This window comes from Stigmatopora nigra, chromosome 13, assembly GCF_051989575.1.
Source record: "Stigmatopora nigra isolate UIUO_SnigA chromosome 13, RoL_Snig_1.1, whole genome shotgun sequence".
NCBI lineage: Eukaryota > Metazoa > Chordata > Actinopteri > Syngnathiformes > Syngnathidae > Stigmatopora > Stigmatopora nigra.
In genome coordinates this window covers 11466862-11487237 of record NC_135520.1, presented here as the reverse complement: position 1 = coordinate 11487237, position 20376 = coordinate 11466862, and the positions used below count along the sequence as shown (strand labels likewise).

Genomic DNA, 20376 nt, shown 5'->3' with positions numbered 1-20376 from the left:
ATTTTGTTACAAAAGACAGGCTTTAATCTGTTTTTGGACCCGCGGGCCGGGTAGAATTCTTTTGGCCTCTATTTGTAGCTACTAACTTATTCCATAACTTTTTGATCTCTTTATTTTTTTTGTAATTAGAGCAGTACTTTTTATTTAAATTCTGTAATTCCTGACACGGTCTTCAAAAAAGCGATGGTGAGAATTTTGAGGCATTTCAATTGGAAATCTGGCACTTTTCCAAAATGGTTGCTTAAAAAAAACTGGGTGACAATTTTTGGGATTTCCGGAATTTAGGGAGGTTGTCAGTAGTCCCAGAGTTTGCGTTGCTTGTCTGGAATGAACTCCTGAAATTCCGGAGAAGTTGTTAGCTCTGTGGAAGGAGATCGGAGTAACCAGAGAAAATTCACGCAAGCCTGGGGGGAACATGCAAACTTCACACAGGTGGACAAACCTGGATCCGAACCCACGACCCCAGAATTGTGAGGCCACCAGGCAACCCAAATTTAAAGATTCACAGCTGTGCTATTCTACTCTCCCCAAACTGCTTTTATCCATGATAGTCACATGAAATAAATAGGACACCAGAACTGTGAGTCTGATGCACTAACCACTAAGCCACAAGCCCGCCATCTTAACAGTTTCAAATTATGACTTCAAAACATGAATGGACCAGGGGCTTAATGATTAGCGCGTTGGCCTCACAATGAGGGTTCGAATCCAGGTCGGTCCACCTGTGTGAGGTTTGCATTTTTTCCTGTGTGGGTTTTCTCTGGGTACTCCGATTTCCGCCCACATTCCAAACACATGGTAGGCTGATTGGACACTATCAAATAGATAAACGGACAATATCTTCTAGGTATGAATTTGACCATGAATGGTGTTTGTGTAATTGTGCCCTGCGATTTGCTGGCCACTAATTCAGGGTAACTGGCTCTGGCCCGGAGTCAGCTGGGATAGGCTCCGGCACCCCCTGCGACCCTAGTGAGGATAAAGCGGTTCAGAAAATTAGATGATGAGACTTCAAAACAACTTAGCATTAAATAGAACTCCAAAGGAGTAAAAGTCTATCCATCTCATCGGATACAGTACAGAGAGGCTATGCCCAGAAGCTGTCACTTTTTTTTGCTTCCTTCTGCTTCAAGTAATGTAGCGATGCTATTCAATGGACTATGGCTGGACGTGTTGCTTTGCAATATGAGTCAACCGCACGCAACTATCTTATCTTCTCTTTTTTGATGAACGACAGGGCTCACTTATTCATTTCATTCGCACTAGCAATTTTAAATAAAGAACTTTGTGACGAAAAAATGCGGTCAAAAGAAAGTTGTTGTTGTGGGAGGCTTCAAGCGAAAGTAAAGCAGGCTGCAATAATGTTACCGGGACAGGTTCAATATAAAATAACAGATAGAGGAAATGCATTTATGTTCTCAGGGATTTTGTAACTTGGATCTGGCTATTGTATTTTGGGATGTTCGTTTGCATACATACAAAGGGTTTCATAATCTGTAAATAGAGGCATTTGTAAGTAGAGGTACAACTGTAATTGTCATTCCCTGTTTTAATTCTGTGCAATAAGTAAATGGGGTACCGGTTGTCACATAGGGGTGCTTGCCCCTATGGGTCCCAGGTAGGGTACACTCTGAATTGTTTGGCAGCCAATCACAGGGCACAAGGAGAAACACAACCATTCACACTCACATACTTAGGGGAAATTTAATGTGTTCAACCAGCCTACCAGGCATGTTTTTGGAATGTAGAAGGAAACCGGAGTACCCGGAGAAAACCCAACCAGGCCAGGGGAGAACATGTTAGCTCCACACATGAAGGTTGCATCACGCCTGGGATTGGACCCTCAACCTCAAAACTGTGAGTAGACGTGCTAACCAATCGGCTACCCGACTCATGAAATCCAATTAAACTTTATTTTACATTATGAGCATAGTGTGTTGCAATTATTCAATATGTTTTCTCATAATAATGAACAACAAAATCACATTACACACTACAATTTTAGATGTGTATGGGTTTTAAGTATAAAGGTGTTACAACTGCGGTGTGTGGAGACCATGAAAGGACCCAAATGCAGGGAAGTGGCAGAGTTGGGGAGTGAGGATGCACTAATAATAAAATTAATAACTTAGTAAGGTTATTAAATAACTAGGCCTTAAAAACCAAAGAATAAAAATTAACCTGAAACCTGAATACTCAACATCAGTCGTCGCAGGTCAAATGAATTGGATGTCTACTGGTTTGATGTCATTGGAGCCCGGTGGCTGAGTTGTTAGTATGTCGACCTCAAATTGGGCGTTCAAATCCAGGTGATGTTCACCTGTGTGGAGTTTGAATGTTCTTACTGGTCCTGTGTGGGTTTTCTCCAGGTACTCCGGTTTCCTCCCACATCCTAAGACATGCATGGTAGACTGATTGGACACTCTAAATTGCTCCTAGGTATGGGTGTGAGTGTGCATCGTTGTCCGTCTCCTTGTGCCGTGCGATTCGGCTGGCCACCGTGTGTCCTCCACCTCTGGCCCAAAGTCAGCTGGGATAGAATCCAGCACCCCCCACGACGAGAATGAAGCGGTTCAGAAAATGAGATGAGACCTAAAAGAGTAAAGTTTACTAGCTGAACGTCATCAATGACTGCTATTGACAGAGCTTGGCGACCAATCCATTTACAGGGAAATGCTGCGAGCGAATAATTACTGCCATTCCTCACAGTCCAAGTGCATTGAACTGATTAGTTGCCATTGACAGAACTTTGACTGGAAGAGGCTGCCAGTGGCAGGAAAGAATTGAATTCCTTGGCTGCCCTTGATGGAACTCGACGTGCCACGCGTCCCAGTCAAAATGGATTGGACGTTAAGCGCCGTCAATACGACTGAAACATGATGACTCAATGTCAGCCATCGCAGGTCCAATGAATTTTATGTCTACGGGTTGGATGTCATTAGGGCCCAGCGGTTGAGTGGTTAACGTGCCGGCCTCACAGTGGGGGACCTGGGTTCAAATGCAGGTCAGTCCACCTGTGTGCAGTTTGCATGTTCTCCACGGTCCTGCGTGGATTTTCTCCGGGTACTCCGGCTTCCTTCCACATTCCAAAGATATACATGGTAGGCTGATTGGACACTCAAAATTGCCCCGAGGTATGAGTGTGAGCGTGAATGGTTGTTTGTCTCCTTTGACACCAATTCAGTGTTTCCCTGCCTCTGGCGTGAAGTCATCAGCTGGGATAGAATACAGCACCCCCCACGACCCTAGTGAGGATAAAGCAGTTCAAAAAATGAGATGAAGTGAGATGGTGTCATTGCAACAAAATAATGTCACGCTTTTGGTGGCAGCCCCTGAGCTTCTGGATTTGGTATTTTGATTTCCCTTGGAACGAGAAGTGTTCATGGCGGAATTGAAGGCATATGTGCGTGCGGAGTGGTGTCTCGGCTAGCTGCTTGGCTGCTCCCCTCCCCCTCCCGCTCGTTGGGCTGCCTGCCTCGCTTCTCCTCTCCTCTCTTCTCCCTCCCTGGCTGACTCAAGTGAGTGAGTGGCGGTGCTGGCGGCTCCACAAGCAGCAGCCGCCGCCGCAGCGAGCAGAGCAGAGAGAAGAGACGACTTCACTTTTTGAAGCCGTGGCATGAATGATCTCATCGGAACCTTCTGCTCCGCTTTCACCGCCGTCGATCCTATGAGAGAGACCGGAATTAAATAGGAACTAGGTGAGTACCGAGTCCTCCGCCACTCGCCCCTATTTAAAAGCCAAGAGTGAGGAAAGCCGACAGCTTCGCGTTGTTTGTCTCTGTTTAACAACTTAAAAAAGTGATTCCCCCCCCCCCCCAGCTCCCTCTGGGCCGGGAAGGAGGAAGCGCCGTGAATAATCGGGTTGCCGCTCTTCTCGTTAAATAACGTTGGCCTTTCGAGAGCGAGAACAAGGGAGCGACACGTAGCAGGCGCGTACTGCCACTTGTTCCCCCGAACGAGGCCTGTTTTGCCCGTTTCGCCGCCACATTGTCGCCCGCTCAGCTCTGGGTCCGCTCGGCCCCCACCCCCGCCTAGCCGTTAGCCTAGCAGTGCAAAATGGCCTCATTGTCGCGCCGCGGACGGGCAGACAAAAGCGGGGCTGCGGTGACTTTTAAACGTTATGCGTTCACCAAGCGAACTGTACGAACGAGCGACAGTTACTGGTCGACGCGGTAGGTGCCCGGGGACCGAGAAACGGGAAGTAAAAACCCGAGGAGCTGAAGGGAGTTGTTGATTAATGAGGGCCGAAGTGGGGCCTCGCGGTGGGGGATGGGCCATGCTAGCGGCCATTGACGTACGGCGAGACTGCGTCTTGTCGAATGGGACTCAATACATACGTCTTGAAGCACATATGTGGCTGACTACATATTTGACTCGTCTTTATTGCCACCTTTTCCACAACGCGGTAGCAATATTGCCTATTATGTTGTCAAATGTCCTTTTTAAGCGACTAGAATCTATGTCTCTCCCCCACAAAAATACTTCATCAAAACAACGAGATGTGGCTAATCACATGATAGCATTTGTGATTTATTTTACTAACGTTTCAAGCTTTTCTATCTTTTCCCAATGGCTTTTAAAATATTTCCTACCTATATAATATACTTACGTAAACTCCCCAACCAGTGAAAGTAAGGTTATTCTTTTTTTGTCTGTTTAAGAAGCAAATAATTGGTGTTTGGGAGTCAAAGTAAATACATACCTGTCAACTGGTACGTTCTCGCCGTAATTGGTACAACTGAAAGCCCATTTTTATATTGGTACGCTGTACACATGAAAATGGTACGCTAAACGGTGATTTTGAGAAAAAAAAATAAATTAAGGCACTTTCTAGCCATTTTTCACCATCCGCCATTGTTTCTTCCCGGAAACGCATGTCTGCCAAGTGATATATGTACCGGCGCCTCTGATTGGCTAAAAAAAAAAGATCATGATAAACATTTCGTTTTGTAACACTTTCACCATGTGATTTCCGTTTCCTGTTCCCTTGTTTATGTTTACTTTCATTTGATCAGCTGTTTCTGGTCTGTTTTGCAAAAAAGTAAAGTGGTAAGATTTTCCATGTATTTATACATATATGTAAGGGCGAAAACAAAATTTGGTAAGATCACAAATGGTTCGAGGTTGACAGGTATGTAAATACACTAAAATTCGTAAAATATTACTACTTGTACTCCTTGGCTGTCATTTACAGGAGTAAGATAAACCACGGTTGCTTTTAAAATGTTGCTGTTTTTACACTGACCAACTACTCATGATTACATATGACTAACAATACTCAGACTTGGGAAATAGATCATCAATCTTCTTACTGTTTGTATTGTTTAAATAAAATCTTTAACTGTCACTGAAGTTAATAGACATCCAATCCATTTAGATTAAAAGAAATCTTTCCAAATATAACAAACATCTATTGCCATCAATAGCACGGAAACATGGTCATTCAGCCAGCCATGCTAGATTTGATGTCTGTCTCTCTCAGTAGTAGCAAATGAGTTAACACACGCATACACACACAGAGTCATACCTCTACTTACGAATGCCTCTAAATGCGAATTTTTCAGGTTACGAAACATTTTGAGGTGCAAATAAGTGCCTCAAGACATGAAAAAAAGATCCAAGTTCCGAAAACGTCAATACATTTCCTATATACATTTTTTTATTTTGAAATTTTCACATATGCACTACTTCTTTTCCTACACTCTACTGGGCTTCCATTAGTTGTCTTTCAACAACCCGCCAAGTTTATTGACCGCTGTTGTCTGCTTAAACTTATCCTTGCCTAATGTTAGCTTCCTGACACATGCATTTCAACACGAATAGATTTTGCATGTTTATTCATTGTAATAGCATACCAAATAATTTTATGATCATATTCTCTCATGTTTGTGTCTTCACACTTTTTGACCCACCTCCACCCTCACGTTCACTATCGATGGGCTGTTTGCTGTTGTATTCCCTTCAAAACATTCCGAAAATGATGCACACACATCCTCACAATAGGATAGCGCACGATCACTTGAATTAGCGATCGCTCCGCCAACAGGCATTACAAAGAGGGAGTTGCGACCAGAGACATTACACGAGTTGGGGGGAGAGCCAGTGCCCCTGACGTCCTTATGAGCAGACGTAATATATGAGCAGAAGTAATATATACTCCTCGTATTGGCGATCGCTCCGGCATTCACGCTGAGTGATGGAAAAAAAATCACTGAAAAAATGCAATGCTCCGCCCAGTGCTTGTAGATATCTGTTATACACGAAAGAGATGCGGCAAAAAAGACAGTGTGTTACAATGATAAACAGCCTCTCATATCTTGGGTACCTGGCTTTCTCGTATCTCGAAAATTTTCTCGTATTTAGAGATAATTATTTCCTCGAAATTTTGTATGTAACACTGTATTGTCGCGGGTGCATTGCGTCTCACTTTTGAACCTCACTACCCTCTACTGGGCTCTCATTTAATCGCTCTCATTCTATCTCAAATAATGAAAATAAAAGCATTCAATTCAATTGGTTGTCTCACAACAACAACAACCATACATGTTTCAAACTTCTCCCACATACCCGTCTACCTCGCCTAAATGCTCCCCTCATTAATGATTGCAATTCCCCTTATTAAGTGATTATTGGCCGTACAAATTCAATGCGGCACATATTTACACACACACAGGGCTCACGTAAAAGTCTAAAATGTAGTGTAAAGTGGATAGCTTTCGGTCCTTGTAGAACGCACCCCACGCCTGTGAGGCCGGCGCCCTAACATCTAAGCCTTTCTCACATTTTCCATGTAAAAGCTTCAATTTCTTACAAACCCTTCTAAGATTCCCAATACTACCCCTAAAACAGTTTAAAATGATAAAAGCATAGCATTTATGAAATATGTGCAAGTGGAAAAAAAAATGAGGAAAAGGACAAGAAAAGCCATTCAATTTAAGATATTTACCAAAGACTTTTTCCATAGGGGTTTATAGCTGAGGCAAATGTTTGGCAGTTGAGTACATGCGCACGTTAACACGACTAAACTTAAAATTATGTTACATTTAGCAAAATATTGATCAAACAACAATAACCCATTACTACTTTTTTATAATTTTACTGAAATGCGCAGGGTTTTTGGTGTCATGGGCAATAAAGAGACTGATGAACATTTTGATAATGGCTTTTTTACACTCGCACCTTAACTTTCTTTTAGCCCATAACAAAAAGTAAAGAATACATCTGCACCAATCATGCTAAGAAAAACTCTCAAATGTGTTATAACTCTATGACGAATCAGGAACTCCGCCATTGTCCATGAAAGAGTGCTTGGAAAGGCTTTTGGCCGGAAGGAGCAACTCTCTTACGGAAATTCTAAAGTAAATAATGGATGCTACAAGAGGATTCTTAACATTGAGTCTTTGCGTTTCATTAAAGTTTCTTTCATACCTATAGACCAAATTTATTCATTGATTTATTGAGCCTTTCCGGAACCGGAATATTTCAAATGTAGAGAGAGACATTTGAAGTAGAGGAACCATTGTATTTGTTTGAAAGGACCGGTACATTTTCAAAACATTTGATTAACATCGATTGGAATGAAAGAACAAAAAATTCAGTTTCCAAATTGCATGAAAAACGCCTTTTTGCTGAGTACACATTTTTTCAATGGATGTTTTTGATTTAGCCTTTCAATTATTTTTCCTTGATGTGATCCTTTAAATATATCTTAATACCGTCATCCCTCCACATTGAATTTAAAATTCCCGGCCTCAGTGCAATCATAAAACTTTCAAAATTTATGCTGAAACCCGCATTTTCCAAGGCAGAAGGCAGCGACCGCCCACTCAACACAATTTCTCAAGCTGATTAGCTTAGATGCGTGACACGGTAGCTTCGCACGTTCCTGCTGGGAGGAGGAGAAGGAAGACGCCAAGTTCATTGAAAATTTGTTTGGATTTTGTATCGCAACTCATTTAACAATCTTAAGGCTCTGAACAAAATCTGACGTGTGGTGCTTACAGCCTCGGCTAACATTAAAGACCTGTCACGGTTGCTTAAGTCATTCCTTTGATGTCGACCTGATAAGGAAACTTGGTGCATTTATGCTTCCTTTTGGCGCACTTTGTTAGTTTGTTAGACATATCTCAGCTGCCCTCCCTCCGATCTCGGTGGTAAATTTACTAGTTGTAGTGTTGGAAACAAAAATCAGGAAGTTGCCTTTTATGTTTCATTGAGCATACAAACTGGTTCCACTAGTTTCACTATCTTCTGTCAACATTCGTAGGAGCTAGTTGGTTGTGTCGTGTAAATTCAGATACTTAATTTGGTTAATAGGCTGAGTAGGAATCTTAGCGTAAGGCAGTGCTTCTCAATTATTTTCTGTTAGGCCCCCCCTAGCAAGAAGAAAACTATTCGCCGCCCCCCCCCCCCACTTCCCACCGTGACTATAAATAAAATCATTTTATAAAATTGTTATAAGAACAACATTTTATCCTTATTAACATTAAAGAAAAGGAAAAAAGAAATACATATAGTCAAACTTACAAAGAATAACTTTATTAAATCTTGTTTTAAGTCTGCAACAGAAAAGATTTTAAGTGCATCAATGCCTGAAATAAAAAATAAATGAGAGCGCCACTGACAGCTACTGTAGTGGATGCGCAATTACACTTTATACTCGTACGGCCAAATAAAATCTTGTTCCCCAGGGTTACACCCCCCCCCCCCCCAGGTATCGCACCACGCCCCCCCCAGGGGGGCGCGCCCCACTATTTGAGAAGCACTGGCGTAAGGTCTGCTTACGGTATTTGAGTATAATGCGCACTCATAATGTGTGACAAAAATTGCTATACATTTTTTTTCCCAGCTCACACCAAGGATTGGACCAGTACTCATAACTGGCAAATGCTTAACACATGTCACCATGACAAAACATTTATTCACAACATATGGTATACAAACCTACAACTACAGTGGTACCTCTACATACAACCTTAATTCGTTCCGGGACTGAGCTCGTATGTCAATCTTCTCGTAACTCGAACGAACGTTTCCCATTGAAATGAACTGAAAACAAATTAATCCGTTCCAAACCTCTGAAAAAACACCAAAAACAGGATATTGGATTGGTAAAAATGTTTTATTTCTTCCAATTTGCCATCTATTAACAAAGTAACGCATAACTCGTCGTTTAATAGTAATAAAATGTGTTGAATAGAAAATCTCAAAATTTTTCTCATATCTCGAGCATCTCGTAGGTAGAGCTGCTCGTATGTAGATGTACCACTGTACCAGTATGAACACAACTCTCCAATGGAGTTTACAATTTCAAATCTTCAAAGTCCAATTCATAATCATAATATTTTTTTAAAAATTCTTAATCTAATTCATCATCATCAGATTCAACAAACAATTGATTCCATTCTTCTTGAGCGAGGATAGTGCTCCCTGGGCAGAAGTCAGCACTGATGTGCTGCAATATCCAACATAAATGCATTATGTTAGATATTGCAGCACATCAGTTCCTTTTCTTGTTTCTATGTTATTTTTTTAATGCATTTATTTCTCACTATATTTTAAAAATAGCATTGTTAAGTATACTTTTGTTGTGACTTATTTATGACCTAATGGATAAGTACACCTGTTGGACTACAGTGGTACCTCGAGATACGAGCTTAATTCGTTCCGGAACTGAGCTCGTATGTCGATATTCTCGTAACTCGAACGAACTTTTCCCATTGAAATGAACTAAAAACAAATGTATTCGTTCCAACCCTCTGAAAAAAAACATCAAAAACCGGATATTGGATTGGAAAAAAGTTTTATTCCTTCTAATTCACCATCTATTAACAAAGTAACACAAAACTAGGGGTTTAATATTACTAAAATGGCTTTCATAGAACTAAAATCAGAGGGATTTCATGGAGGGTAGAGAGAGAGAGAGGGACATAGAGGGGCGCGAGCGGGGGAGACTTTCTCAAAGCTCAATATTTTTCTCGTATCTAGAGATAATTATTTGCTCAAAATTGTACTCGTTTCTCGAAATACTCGTATGTCGGGGTGCTTGTATGTCGAGGTACCACTGTACTTAATATATTTTTAACAAATCCAGTAACATTGTTTTGAGTCATTTACATTTAATCTATGTATTGCATTAAAACATTTGCGCTCATTGAGCTGATTGGCTGCGTCAGATGTTCATTTTGACTGGGTTTGCAACGATCAAACAAAAACGAACGTTGCGTTAATCGTAGAGAAACTAGGGTTGGCACAACTCAATTATTTAATTAATTGACAGCAATTTTGTTAGTTGATGAGTCCTTTAGAAAGATTGTTCACCTTATAATTATCAAAAAAGATTTTAAGCACCTTATTAGCCAATCTTTTTTTTCTTTTAATTACAGTCGTACCTCTACTTGGGAAATTAATTAGTTCCAGAACTTTTTCGTAGACTCGGAAATTTTGTAAGTAGAGCAGTACTTTATATGTAAATTCTAATTCGTTCCACAGTCCTCACACAAATAGCAACTCAACCCTTTAGAATTGGTCAAAGTGTCGCAATTTGGTATGAAATATGTGAGAAAAATGCGAGAAAGTGATTTATTAATGTCTTTAAATGAATGAAGCATACAAAATCAATCCGTGTTTAAACGCATGGGAACAAGAGGACGCTAACGGTATGCAACAGAGAAAGCACATAACCACTGTCATGTCTTGTTTTGGGTGTGTGTTTGCTTTTCGCCTCTTGCTTCCCACCAGGTGCCGCGGTGCAGAAGTAGCCCCGTGGGTCTGACATACCAGAGGCGAAAAGCAAACACATCCACTCAAAACTCACAAGACCCGACAACCACACAATCACATGAACAGCATTATCAAAATTAATCAACAACAGACATTAACGTTTTATCATTTCTTTGGTATTAAAATTTTCACCCATTTTATTAGTCGCTACTGGTTCTTAACTATTAGGATTTCACTTGCCCGTCTGCCATGATGCATGATGGACGTTTTGGGGGAAAATATGTAAAGACGATTGATTGCCTTTGACAACTTTTAATAATGTTTCTATAATGCAACAGACAAACTTCATCAAAATGGGCGATGGCACGACTGGTGAACACTTTTTCTGGATGTTTTTTTTCCCTACGAAAGTAGAAAGTTCGTGAAATTTGTCCTGCATCTATTTGATTCTTGCTGTTACAGTGCTCGCTGCTCCCTCCTCGTCTGCCATCTCGTTTTATTCCCCCATATTGACGACTGTTCCATTAACTCTAGAGAGTTTATTTTTATGGCCCTCGACCAACTTGTCATTGTCCTCCACGTTGACCACTTTTCATTCGCATCGCTAATTTTCTTGGGAGGCATGATGATAAAAAACAGAAGGAGCTGCTTTAACCACACTTGGAAAAACTCAACTGAATAACCCATCAGAATTCCATAACAACTAACGGCGATCAAAGGTACATAAGAGAGAATCCTGAAACATGGATAGTGGTTGTTGTGGGAGAGCCAATGAGAGCCCAGTAGGGTTTAGGGAAGTTCTATAGTGAGAATCAATAACAAGGAATGCATCTACTTTTTGGGGGTTTTCGTAACTTGAATATTTTCCGTATCTTGAGGCACTCCTTTTCATATTAAAAGCTTTTGTAACCTGAAAATTTTGCACATAGAGCAGGGGTGGGCAAACTTTTCTGCCCGGGGACCACATTGACTTTAAAAAATTTGACAGATGGGCCGGGTCTGCACAAGATACGAGACATATTAAAAACTGCATCCGTTAACAGTACATATGAAACATAAACAGAAAAAAAGGACTAAAGTAATAACATACTCATCACTCATCATTAAAGTAAAAAGTATAAAGTAAAAAGGAATTTATTAAGAAATATTAAAATGTAATTAAAAAAAGAGGGGCTGTAAAACACGAAAAACAAATAAGTGGACAGAGCTACTGCCACTGACGTCCGTGTGACGGCGCCATCTTCGGAAAAAAAAACATTATTTGGACAACGTCGGCGGGCCGGATTAAAAAGTTTAACGGGCTATTTGGCCCGCGGGCCGTTAGTTTGCCCATGTCTGACCTAGAGGCATTCCTCAAGTAGAGCTATAAGTGAAAATGGAGAAAAGAACAGTATACAGTGAGGCAAGTATTTAGTCAATCACCAATGGTGCAAGTTATCCCACTTGAAAAGGTTAGAGATGCAATAGGTAAAATGCTTGGTGTAAAGAAATCAACTGTGGGAGCAATTATTAGAAAATGGAAGACAAACAAGACCACTGATAATCTCCCTCAATCTGGGGCTCCATGCAAGACCCGTGGCGTCAAAATGATAACAAGAACGGTGAGCAAAAAATCCCAGAACCACACGTGAATTGAGTGAATGACCTACAGAGAGCTGGGACCACAAGTAACACAGGCTACTATCAGTAACACAATGCACCGCCAGTGACTCAAATCCTGCACTGCCAGACGTGTCCCCCTGGTGAAGCCAGTACACATCCAGGGCCATCTGCGGTTCCATTAAGAGCATTCGGATGCTCCAGAAGAGGACTGGGAGAATGTGATATGGTCAGATGAAACCAAAATAGAACTTTTTGTAGAAACATGGGTTCTCGTGCTTGGAGAAGAAAGAATACTGAATTACATCCGAAGAACACCATACCCACCGTGAAGCATAGGGGTGGAAACATCATGCTTTTGGGGCCATTTTTCTGCAAAGGGACAAGGACGACTGTTCTGTGTAAAGGAAAAAATGAATGGGGCCATGGATCAACAGATTTTAAGTGAAAATCTCCGTCCATCAGCAAGGACATTGAAGATGAGACGTGGCTGGGTCTTTCAGCATAACAATGATACCAAACACACAGCCAGGGCAACAAAAGAGTGGCTTCGTAGGAAGTATTTCAAGGTCCTGGAGTGGCCTAGCCAGTGTCCAGATCTCAACCCCATAAAGAATCTGTGGAGAAAGTTGAAAGTCTGTGTTGCCCAACGACATCCCCAAACATCACTGCTCTAGAGGAGACCTGCATGGAGGAAAAGGCCAAAATACCAGCAACAGTGTGTGAAAAGCTTGTGAAGAGTTACAGAAAACGCAAGTTGTAGACATTTAATCTATTTTAGCGCAATCAACTTTTATTTAGATATGGGCCGAAGGCAGTGGGAGATAGCACAGTCAATAAGTCACATTAATGGCATTGTTATTATAGTTTGTTGACCTTGTCCTCCAGTCTAGAATTTGTGGAACGCAGTTTGCCTTAGATTTCTAAGTATCTCGATAACTGCTGCTTGCTTTTAAATTTTTTTATTTATTTTAATTCTCCTGAGCCTGGCTGCCAGCGAAAAAAGAAATTACCTCATGGTGCCTGGTAAGGTTGACAAACTAATAAAAATGCCATTATGGGGGAAAAATGTAAAACCAAGTAAAAAATATCCAAAGGGCAACCGTATATTACTCAGTTATAAAATGAATTAAAAAAACAGCCCTCAAAATAAAATCATCAGAAAAAAATAGTTGGGAAAAGAAATGAATTCAAAAGACGACCCCTGCAAATAAATTTGTTTGAAAAACGTTTAAGGTTTTTAAAATTATTTTGAACGTGATTGCTAAACGCTTCAGAAGAAAACACACATTAAGAAATAAGTCTTTTTTATCTCTTCAAAATGGGATAGGGTGGGATAAGTCTTCTCTGTTGACTGAGATCCTGGTAGGCCTGGGGTTTATGACAAAAAATATCCCCAACAAATGTCAATATCGATATTTATCATGATAACTACCTACATTGTTTGTCTTTTAAACTTTAAACTTCAAACTTCTGTGAGTAAGGAAATAAATTACTTCCCTCCTTAAATATTGACAACCATCTTAATACATATTTTATACATTTGCCTTCAAACCAAAAGTATGCATGGAATATGAAATATGTAGATAAAATACATTAACTGAAGACGTCTTTGGCTAGCAGACTATTTTTCCTTTCACAAAAAGAAATTGTGTATTTTTTTTTAAAGTTGCATACACTAACCCCAATTCAACCAAAGTTAACATCTTTTAGATTTTTGCAATGTATTCATAACATTTGCTTAAAATGGGGAAACTCCTTGATATCAAGTAAGAAAAGAATTATAGGCTTTCCTCAAATGAGAAGACTGGATTAAATGGGTTAAGGACATTTTCAATAAGGGCTAAGTGGGTGTAGGTTTTTCTCCCTACTGAAACAGTGCAGACAGTTAGGCCAAAAGGGAGGTCTACTGGAAGAAGCAGCACCTGCCTGTAATCAACTGATTACAGTTGTTTGAGAACAGATTTGTGAAAAGGTGTCGTCTTGGTGGGTTGGAACGAAAATTTGCACCCACTTGGCCCTTTTTGGAATGAGTTGGAAACCTATGTTCTAGTGCAGGGCTGGCAAAGTCCGGTCCCCGAGAGCCCCTATCTAGTCTGTTTTCCATATTTTCCTCTTCTACCACACCTGGATCAAATGATCAGTTCCTCAGCAAGCTGTCAGAAGCTTGATACCGAACCAGATGATTTGATTCAGGTTGTGTTGGTGGAGTGAAATATGGAAAACAGGCTCTCGACGACCGGACTTGGCAAACCCCTGTTCTAGTGGATATGCTCAGTGTTGTCCTGCATCTCATAATGGCTATTTTTGTCTGTGTTGTACTCCTTTTGAATTTCATGCTCTATGTGCGCCGCTCCATCACTAACCTTGCTGCCAAATGATTTGGTGTTTCTCACCATCTTTGTCCATCGAACGAACGTTGATCTGGAACTGGCATTCACGTCGCATCAGCGCCCTTGTTCTTTGTGGTGTTCGGGTGGTTGCAGTTTATATTTGATGACAATTATCGAAAGTTTGTATTGTTGACCAACAAATATTGACAATAATTAGGTATTGTTTTGTAACGAAGCTGTAGGTCCATGCCAGAGATGTTATTGAAAATATTTTAACAAGAAATGATGCATATGATTTGAACTAGTGCACCACACAAAATGACACATGGGGCCAAATGTGGCCCCGACTGCAAGTTGGACACCTGTGTATTAAACCTTTTGTCTTGCATTCCTCTATCAGACAGACGCCATGTTTCCAAAGGGCACCAAGCGCAAGTTCTTCGAGTCGTCGCCGGCGGAGGAGGCGGCGCCGAGCAGTCCTGGCGACCGAAGCCCGGCAGGCAGCACCCAGACGCCATCACCCTCATACAACCTCCAACGCCAGTCTCTTCTGGACATGTCGTTGATTAAACTGCAGCTGTGCCACATGCTGGTGGAGCCCAACTTGTGCCGCTCTGTGCTGATCGCCAACACGGTGCGACAAATCCAGGAGGAGATGACGCAGGACGGCACCTGGCAAATTATGACGCAGGCGCTGGCTGCCGCCCAGTGCCCCACTGACCGCCTGGTGGCCACCGAGGTACTGTGCCGGCAGCCGGACCCCTCAGCGGCAGCGGGGCAGAGTCCCAAGCCCTACCCTTTGGCGGACGGCTCCGACGAGGGCTACCGCTCTGAAGAGGCGGACATGGAAGCAGGGGACGTCCGCAAGGGCGTCCCCTCCTACCTGCCGACGCCCTTCGGCGGGGCATCCTCCCGCTGGGAGGAGCGTGAGGACGACGGAGAGGAGGAGGAGGACGAGTCTGAGGGTGAGGACGAGAGCCCCGATGGGTCCCCCGGCGATCGTCTCTTCGGCACTTTCGAAATCAAGCAGCCGCCGTCGCCGCCCCCGCCGGACCCGGCACTGGAGGAGCTGTTCTCAGACGTGGACCCGTCCTACTACGAGCTGGACACGGTGCTGACGGGTATGCAGAGTGCCCCTAAGATGGGACCTTTCGACTTGCTGGAGAGCCTGTCCTCCCACGGGTCGCCGCCCCTGAGCCCTGGCACCAGCTGCCGCTCGGACCTCAACGAACTGGACCACATCATGGAGATAATCGTGGGCTCCTGAAGCTCGCTGTCGCGGACATCCTGAATGTGCATTTGTTACGCGGCCAGATTGCGCGAGCTTTCCAAAATTCAATGCGAGCCAAAAATGACTTTTAGGATCGGCAGCTCCCGTTGGGACCCTTTTTTTTACTCGTACAGTATATTCCAAACAAAGGGCAGACCTTAAGTCTTAGGCTGCCACTGAAAGTGATGGACGTCCAATCCATTCGACCAGTCGAATGGTTGGCAGTGAACTAACGTTCATCCGCCGTCAGAATTCCTATTTCTAATGGGTTGGACGTCTATTAGCAACAAACTCATTTCAATTCACAGCATGGAGGATGAAAAGAGGCACATGATGGGGGAGAATTTAACTAATAGGCTGCCACTGATGGTTGCTGTTTGATTGGGTTGATATGGCAACCCTTCCAAATCAATTGGGTTTCACTTATAGAGACAAAATAATGAAAGATACATTAATGACATCTTGTGCTGTCGAGGGCACTGAAAGAGTGAAGCAGTCCACTTGCAAAAAGGTGGAATATTTCAAGGAGGTTTCAGCAAAGTTTAGCTGGGGAATTTTGGAACTTTTTCAAACCTTCCACAGGGATCAGATTGGAAATGGAAGGTAATGGTAGTGTTACAGTTTCATGATTTTTATTAACGCAGGGCCTTTTTCTTCTTTTAATTACATTTAAGATAAATATTTTTGCATCATTTGAAGAACAGACATCCAATACATTTTGACTGAGAGGCGTAATGGGATTCCCTGTTTTTTTTCTCATTTTTAAAATTTAAATTTCTGGCTTTTTTATTCAGTTTTTCTTCGAAAAAATAATATTTCAAAAATAAAAATCTATAAATTTTTAAATACAATACGTAATTAAAATGATTTCAAATGAAAGCCTTATTCCCACTTTTTCAAATGTTTTAATAAAAAATCGAATTATTAAGAGGTTTATTTACTGGTTTTTACATATTGGGGGAAAAACGACCATCAAAAGATTTTTATTTATTTTTAAGAGGTTAAAAGATTAAAAATTTTGGTGGACGTTGACTAAATAATTATAACATGTTAATTTGATCATCAACAACTAGCCTGCTGCTCTGTGTCTTTTAATGGCAACCCCTCCCAGTGCAATTAGAATGGAATTATCGCTGTCAATGGCACTGAAATGTGATCAGCTTCACTCTTTTCAAGTAAAATGGATGCCTATCTCTGTTAAAAGCGGCCCATGAATTAAATATGTTCCACATTAATTTTAAAATTGTGTACATGGATTTTTAAAAATCTGTTTTCACCTCCTTGGAAAGTTTGTCAATTTTACCAATTCCTTGTGTTATTTCCGTCCGCGTGGGCCACATTGTCTTCGGCTAATTCCGCGCGCGCCTTCCACACTACAACCACACAAAGCTTAGCAATCCGCAAGTAACATCCAAATCTATTTTCCTAAAGATTTGAGCAATTATGAATGGAATATATGTATATGTACGTATATGTATATAGAAATATATTTTTTTGCATTATACAGTCGAGGGGGGAGGGGATTTCAATTATCATTTGATATTAATTTCAGAGATTTGAACGTAGCCACAATTGAGACTCGAGTGTCTTCCTGAGTTTTTTTTTTAAATAGTTTTTCATTTTCATACTTTTTTTGCTCTAAAGCAGGGGTGTCAAACTTAATTAGAAATCGCCCCCAAAAACGATCTACACTTAGCAACTACTACAAATAGCAAGTGTCATACCTTGTGATATGTTAAGCCTTAAGAGATTGACAACATGAATTAAAACAAAATTCCCACCACAAAATACTCATTCCTCCTCGCTTTGATTTTTCACCATTTTAAAATGTATTTCTTTTTTTGTATTATTTTTGAGTTTGAAAAAATGTTTAGAATTATTTTCATATGTATATATTTGTATTATTTTGCTGGGATAGGCAAAAAATATTGTATTAAAATTCAGTTTACTTTTTCACTTAATTATTTTATTTAGATTTTTTTAAATCATATTTTCCTTTTCAAGTACCCATGAGGAAAAAAAGACAATAATGCTACAATTTAATGTCAAATAAGAGGCCGCAAGTTTGAGACCCCTGCTCTAAGGCTTTTCTTTTTAAGCCAGGGAGGTAAAACCACAATTTTCCATCCAGAAGAAGCCATATTGTTAATTTATTCTTCTTTTTTTTTCTTTTTTTTTAATTTATTGTATTTATTATCTCTTTGGGTACACACACACGTCAACCATTAAAGCCCGACATGAAAAAATTGTCACTTACGGGTCTCTTTAAAGTGCAGTACCTATTTATTAGTCCTTCAGTTTAAACTTTTTTTTTTAATAATCACAAGAACCGGGTCACAACTCCAATCACTATGCAGCTCTGCCATACGCGTTAGGAAAAAAATGATTGTATACGACTCCAATGTCCTTTAAAGTCCTTTTATGCAAACAGTTGCCTTTCTACAAAATGGATGCCGTGACAAAAAAGAACTCAGGCAATGTAAAGACCTTTTCGCACTCCTGAAGGATGTCACTCACGCCGGTCGCAATGGGAGCTAGAACTTCAAAGACTTATTAATACCTTTGTCAATAGATGTATGCATTTTTTTTTTATATCCAGACAAAAAACCTTGTAGCGTCTTTGTAAATATTTTTTTATAATAAAAGATGCAACTATTGCTTTGCTTGTGTGTGCATTGTATTCACTTTAGTGCAGTAATCAATATAAATACTTTGTCATTATCTTAACCCTCACTAAAAAGGGTTCTTCCGAACGTCTTGATTTCCAGCTCTGTGTGCTGCCAACATGAACTGATAAATTGTCATGGTAAAAAATATTCCGAGAAAAATCGTACTAATACGAAGTTGTCTCAATCCTAACTTGCTTTTGGCATTATATTAGAACATTGAAGTAATAGGGAAGAAAGTGGTAAAATTACGTGATTACAGTCGTCTAATTAGGAGGTTAAAATGGTAATTAGATTAGATAAGAAAATTTTATTCATCCCTTATTGGGGAAATTAAACTGTCACAGTAGCAAGAGGGTGAGAATACAAACATGAAAATACATTATATATATTTAATGTATATATATATATATATACATTAAATAGGTAAATAATTTAATAAATAAAGAAATGTGTGTTGCTGAAATATGTATGTGTATGTATGTATATATATATATATATATATATATATATATATATATATATATATATATATATATATATATATATATATGTATATGTATATGTATATGTATATGTATATGTATATGTATATATATATATATATATATATATATATATATATATATATATATATATATATATATATATATATATATATATATATATATATATATATATATATATATATATATATATATATATATATATATATATATATATATATATATATATATATATATATATATATATATATATATATATATATATTACTAGAACCAAGTTGTATACGATTAAAACAAACAAAAATTATGAGATCGTTATTTAAAGTTAGTCATTTAAAATAACGTATTTCGCTTATTTTTACATTATGTAAACCAGAAGTTGTTTGGCGTCAGCCAGCGTCACAATTTGGTAGTCTAAGGTCGTTCGTTGGGTGAACCCCAGCGTACAGGCACTAAGCCAGTCTTCAGGTATCAGGTTTAGTTTTGTTCTTTGGTTTTTAAGGCCTAGTTATTTAATAACCTTGCTAAGTTATTACATTTTTATTACTGCACCCTGCATTTGGGTCCTTTCATGGTCTCCACACACCGCAGTTGTGACACCTTTATACTTAAAAAAAACCCATACACATCTAAAATTGTAGTGTGTAATGTGATTTTGTTGTTCATTATTTGGAGTAAAACATATTGAATAATTGCAACACACTATGCTCATAATGTAAAATAAAGTTTAATTGGATTTCATGAGTCGGGTAGCCGAGTGGTTAGCACGTCTACTAACAGTTCTGAGATCGAGGGTCCAATCCTAGGTGTGATGCAACCTTCATGTGTGGGGTTTGCATGTTCTCCCCGGGCCTGGTTGGGTTTTCTCCAGGTACTCTGGTTTCCTTCCACATTCCAAAGACATGCCTAGTAGGCTGGTTGAACACATTAAATTGTCCCTAAGTATGTGAGTGTGAATGGTTGTTTCTCATTGTGCCCTGTGATTGGCTGGCAAATTCAGAGTGTCCCCTACCTGGTACCCATAGGGGCCAGCACCCCCATGTGACAACCGGTACCCCATTTACTCATTGCACAGAATTAAAACAGTGAATGGCAATTACAGTTGTACCTCTACTTACAAATGCCTCTATTTACAGGTTATGAAACTCTTTGTATGTATGCAAACGAACATCCCAACATACAAAAACCAGATCCAAGTTACAAAATCCCAGAGAACGTAAATGCATTTCCTCTATCTGTTATTTTATATTGAACCTGTCCCGGTAACATTGTTGCAGCCT

At 40.1% G+C, this 20376-nt stretch overlaps 1 protein-coding gene across 1 annotated transcript; it reads left to right on the top strand.

Moving 5' to 3' along the window:
* The first annotated feature begins 3452 nt into the window (after positions 1–3452).
* cdca4 (cell division cycle associated 4) lies at positions 3453–18581 on the top strand. The gene is made up of 2 exons (XM_077730984.1): positions 3453–3698; positions 15055–18581. Exon 2 carries the CDS (start codon positions 15064–15066, stop codon positions 15919–15921), a length of 858 nt encoding a protein of 285 aa, XP_077587110.1. The 5' UTR covers positions 3453–3698; positions 15055–15063; the 3' UTR covers positions 15922–18581.
* Positions 18582–20376: the final 1795 nt, after the last annotated feature.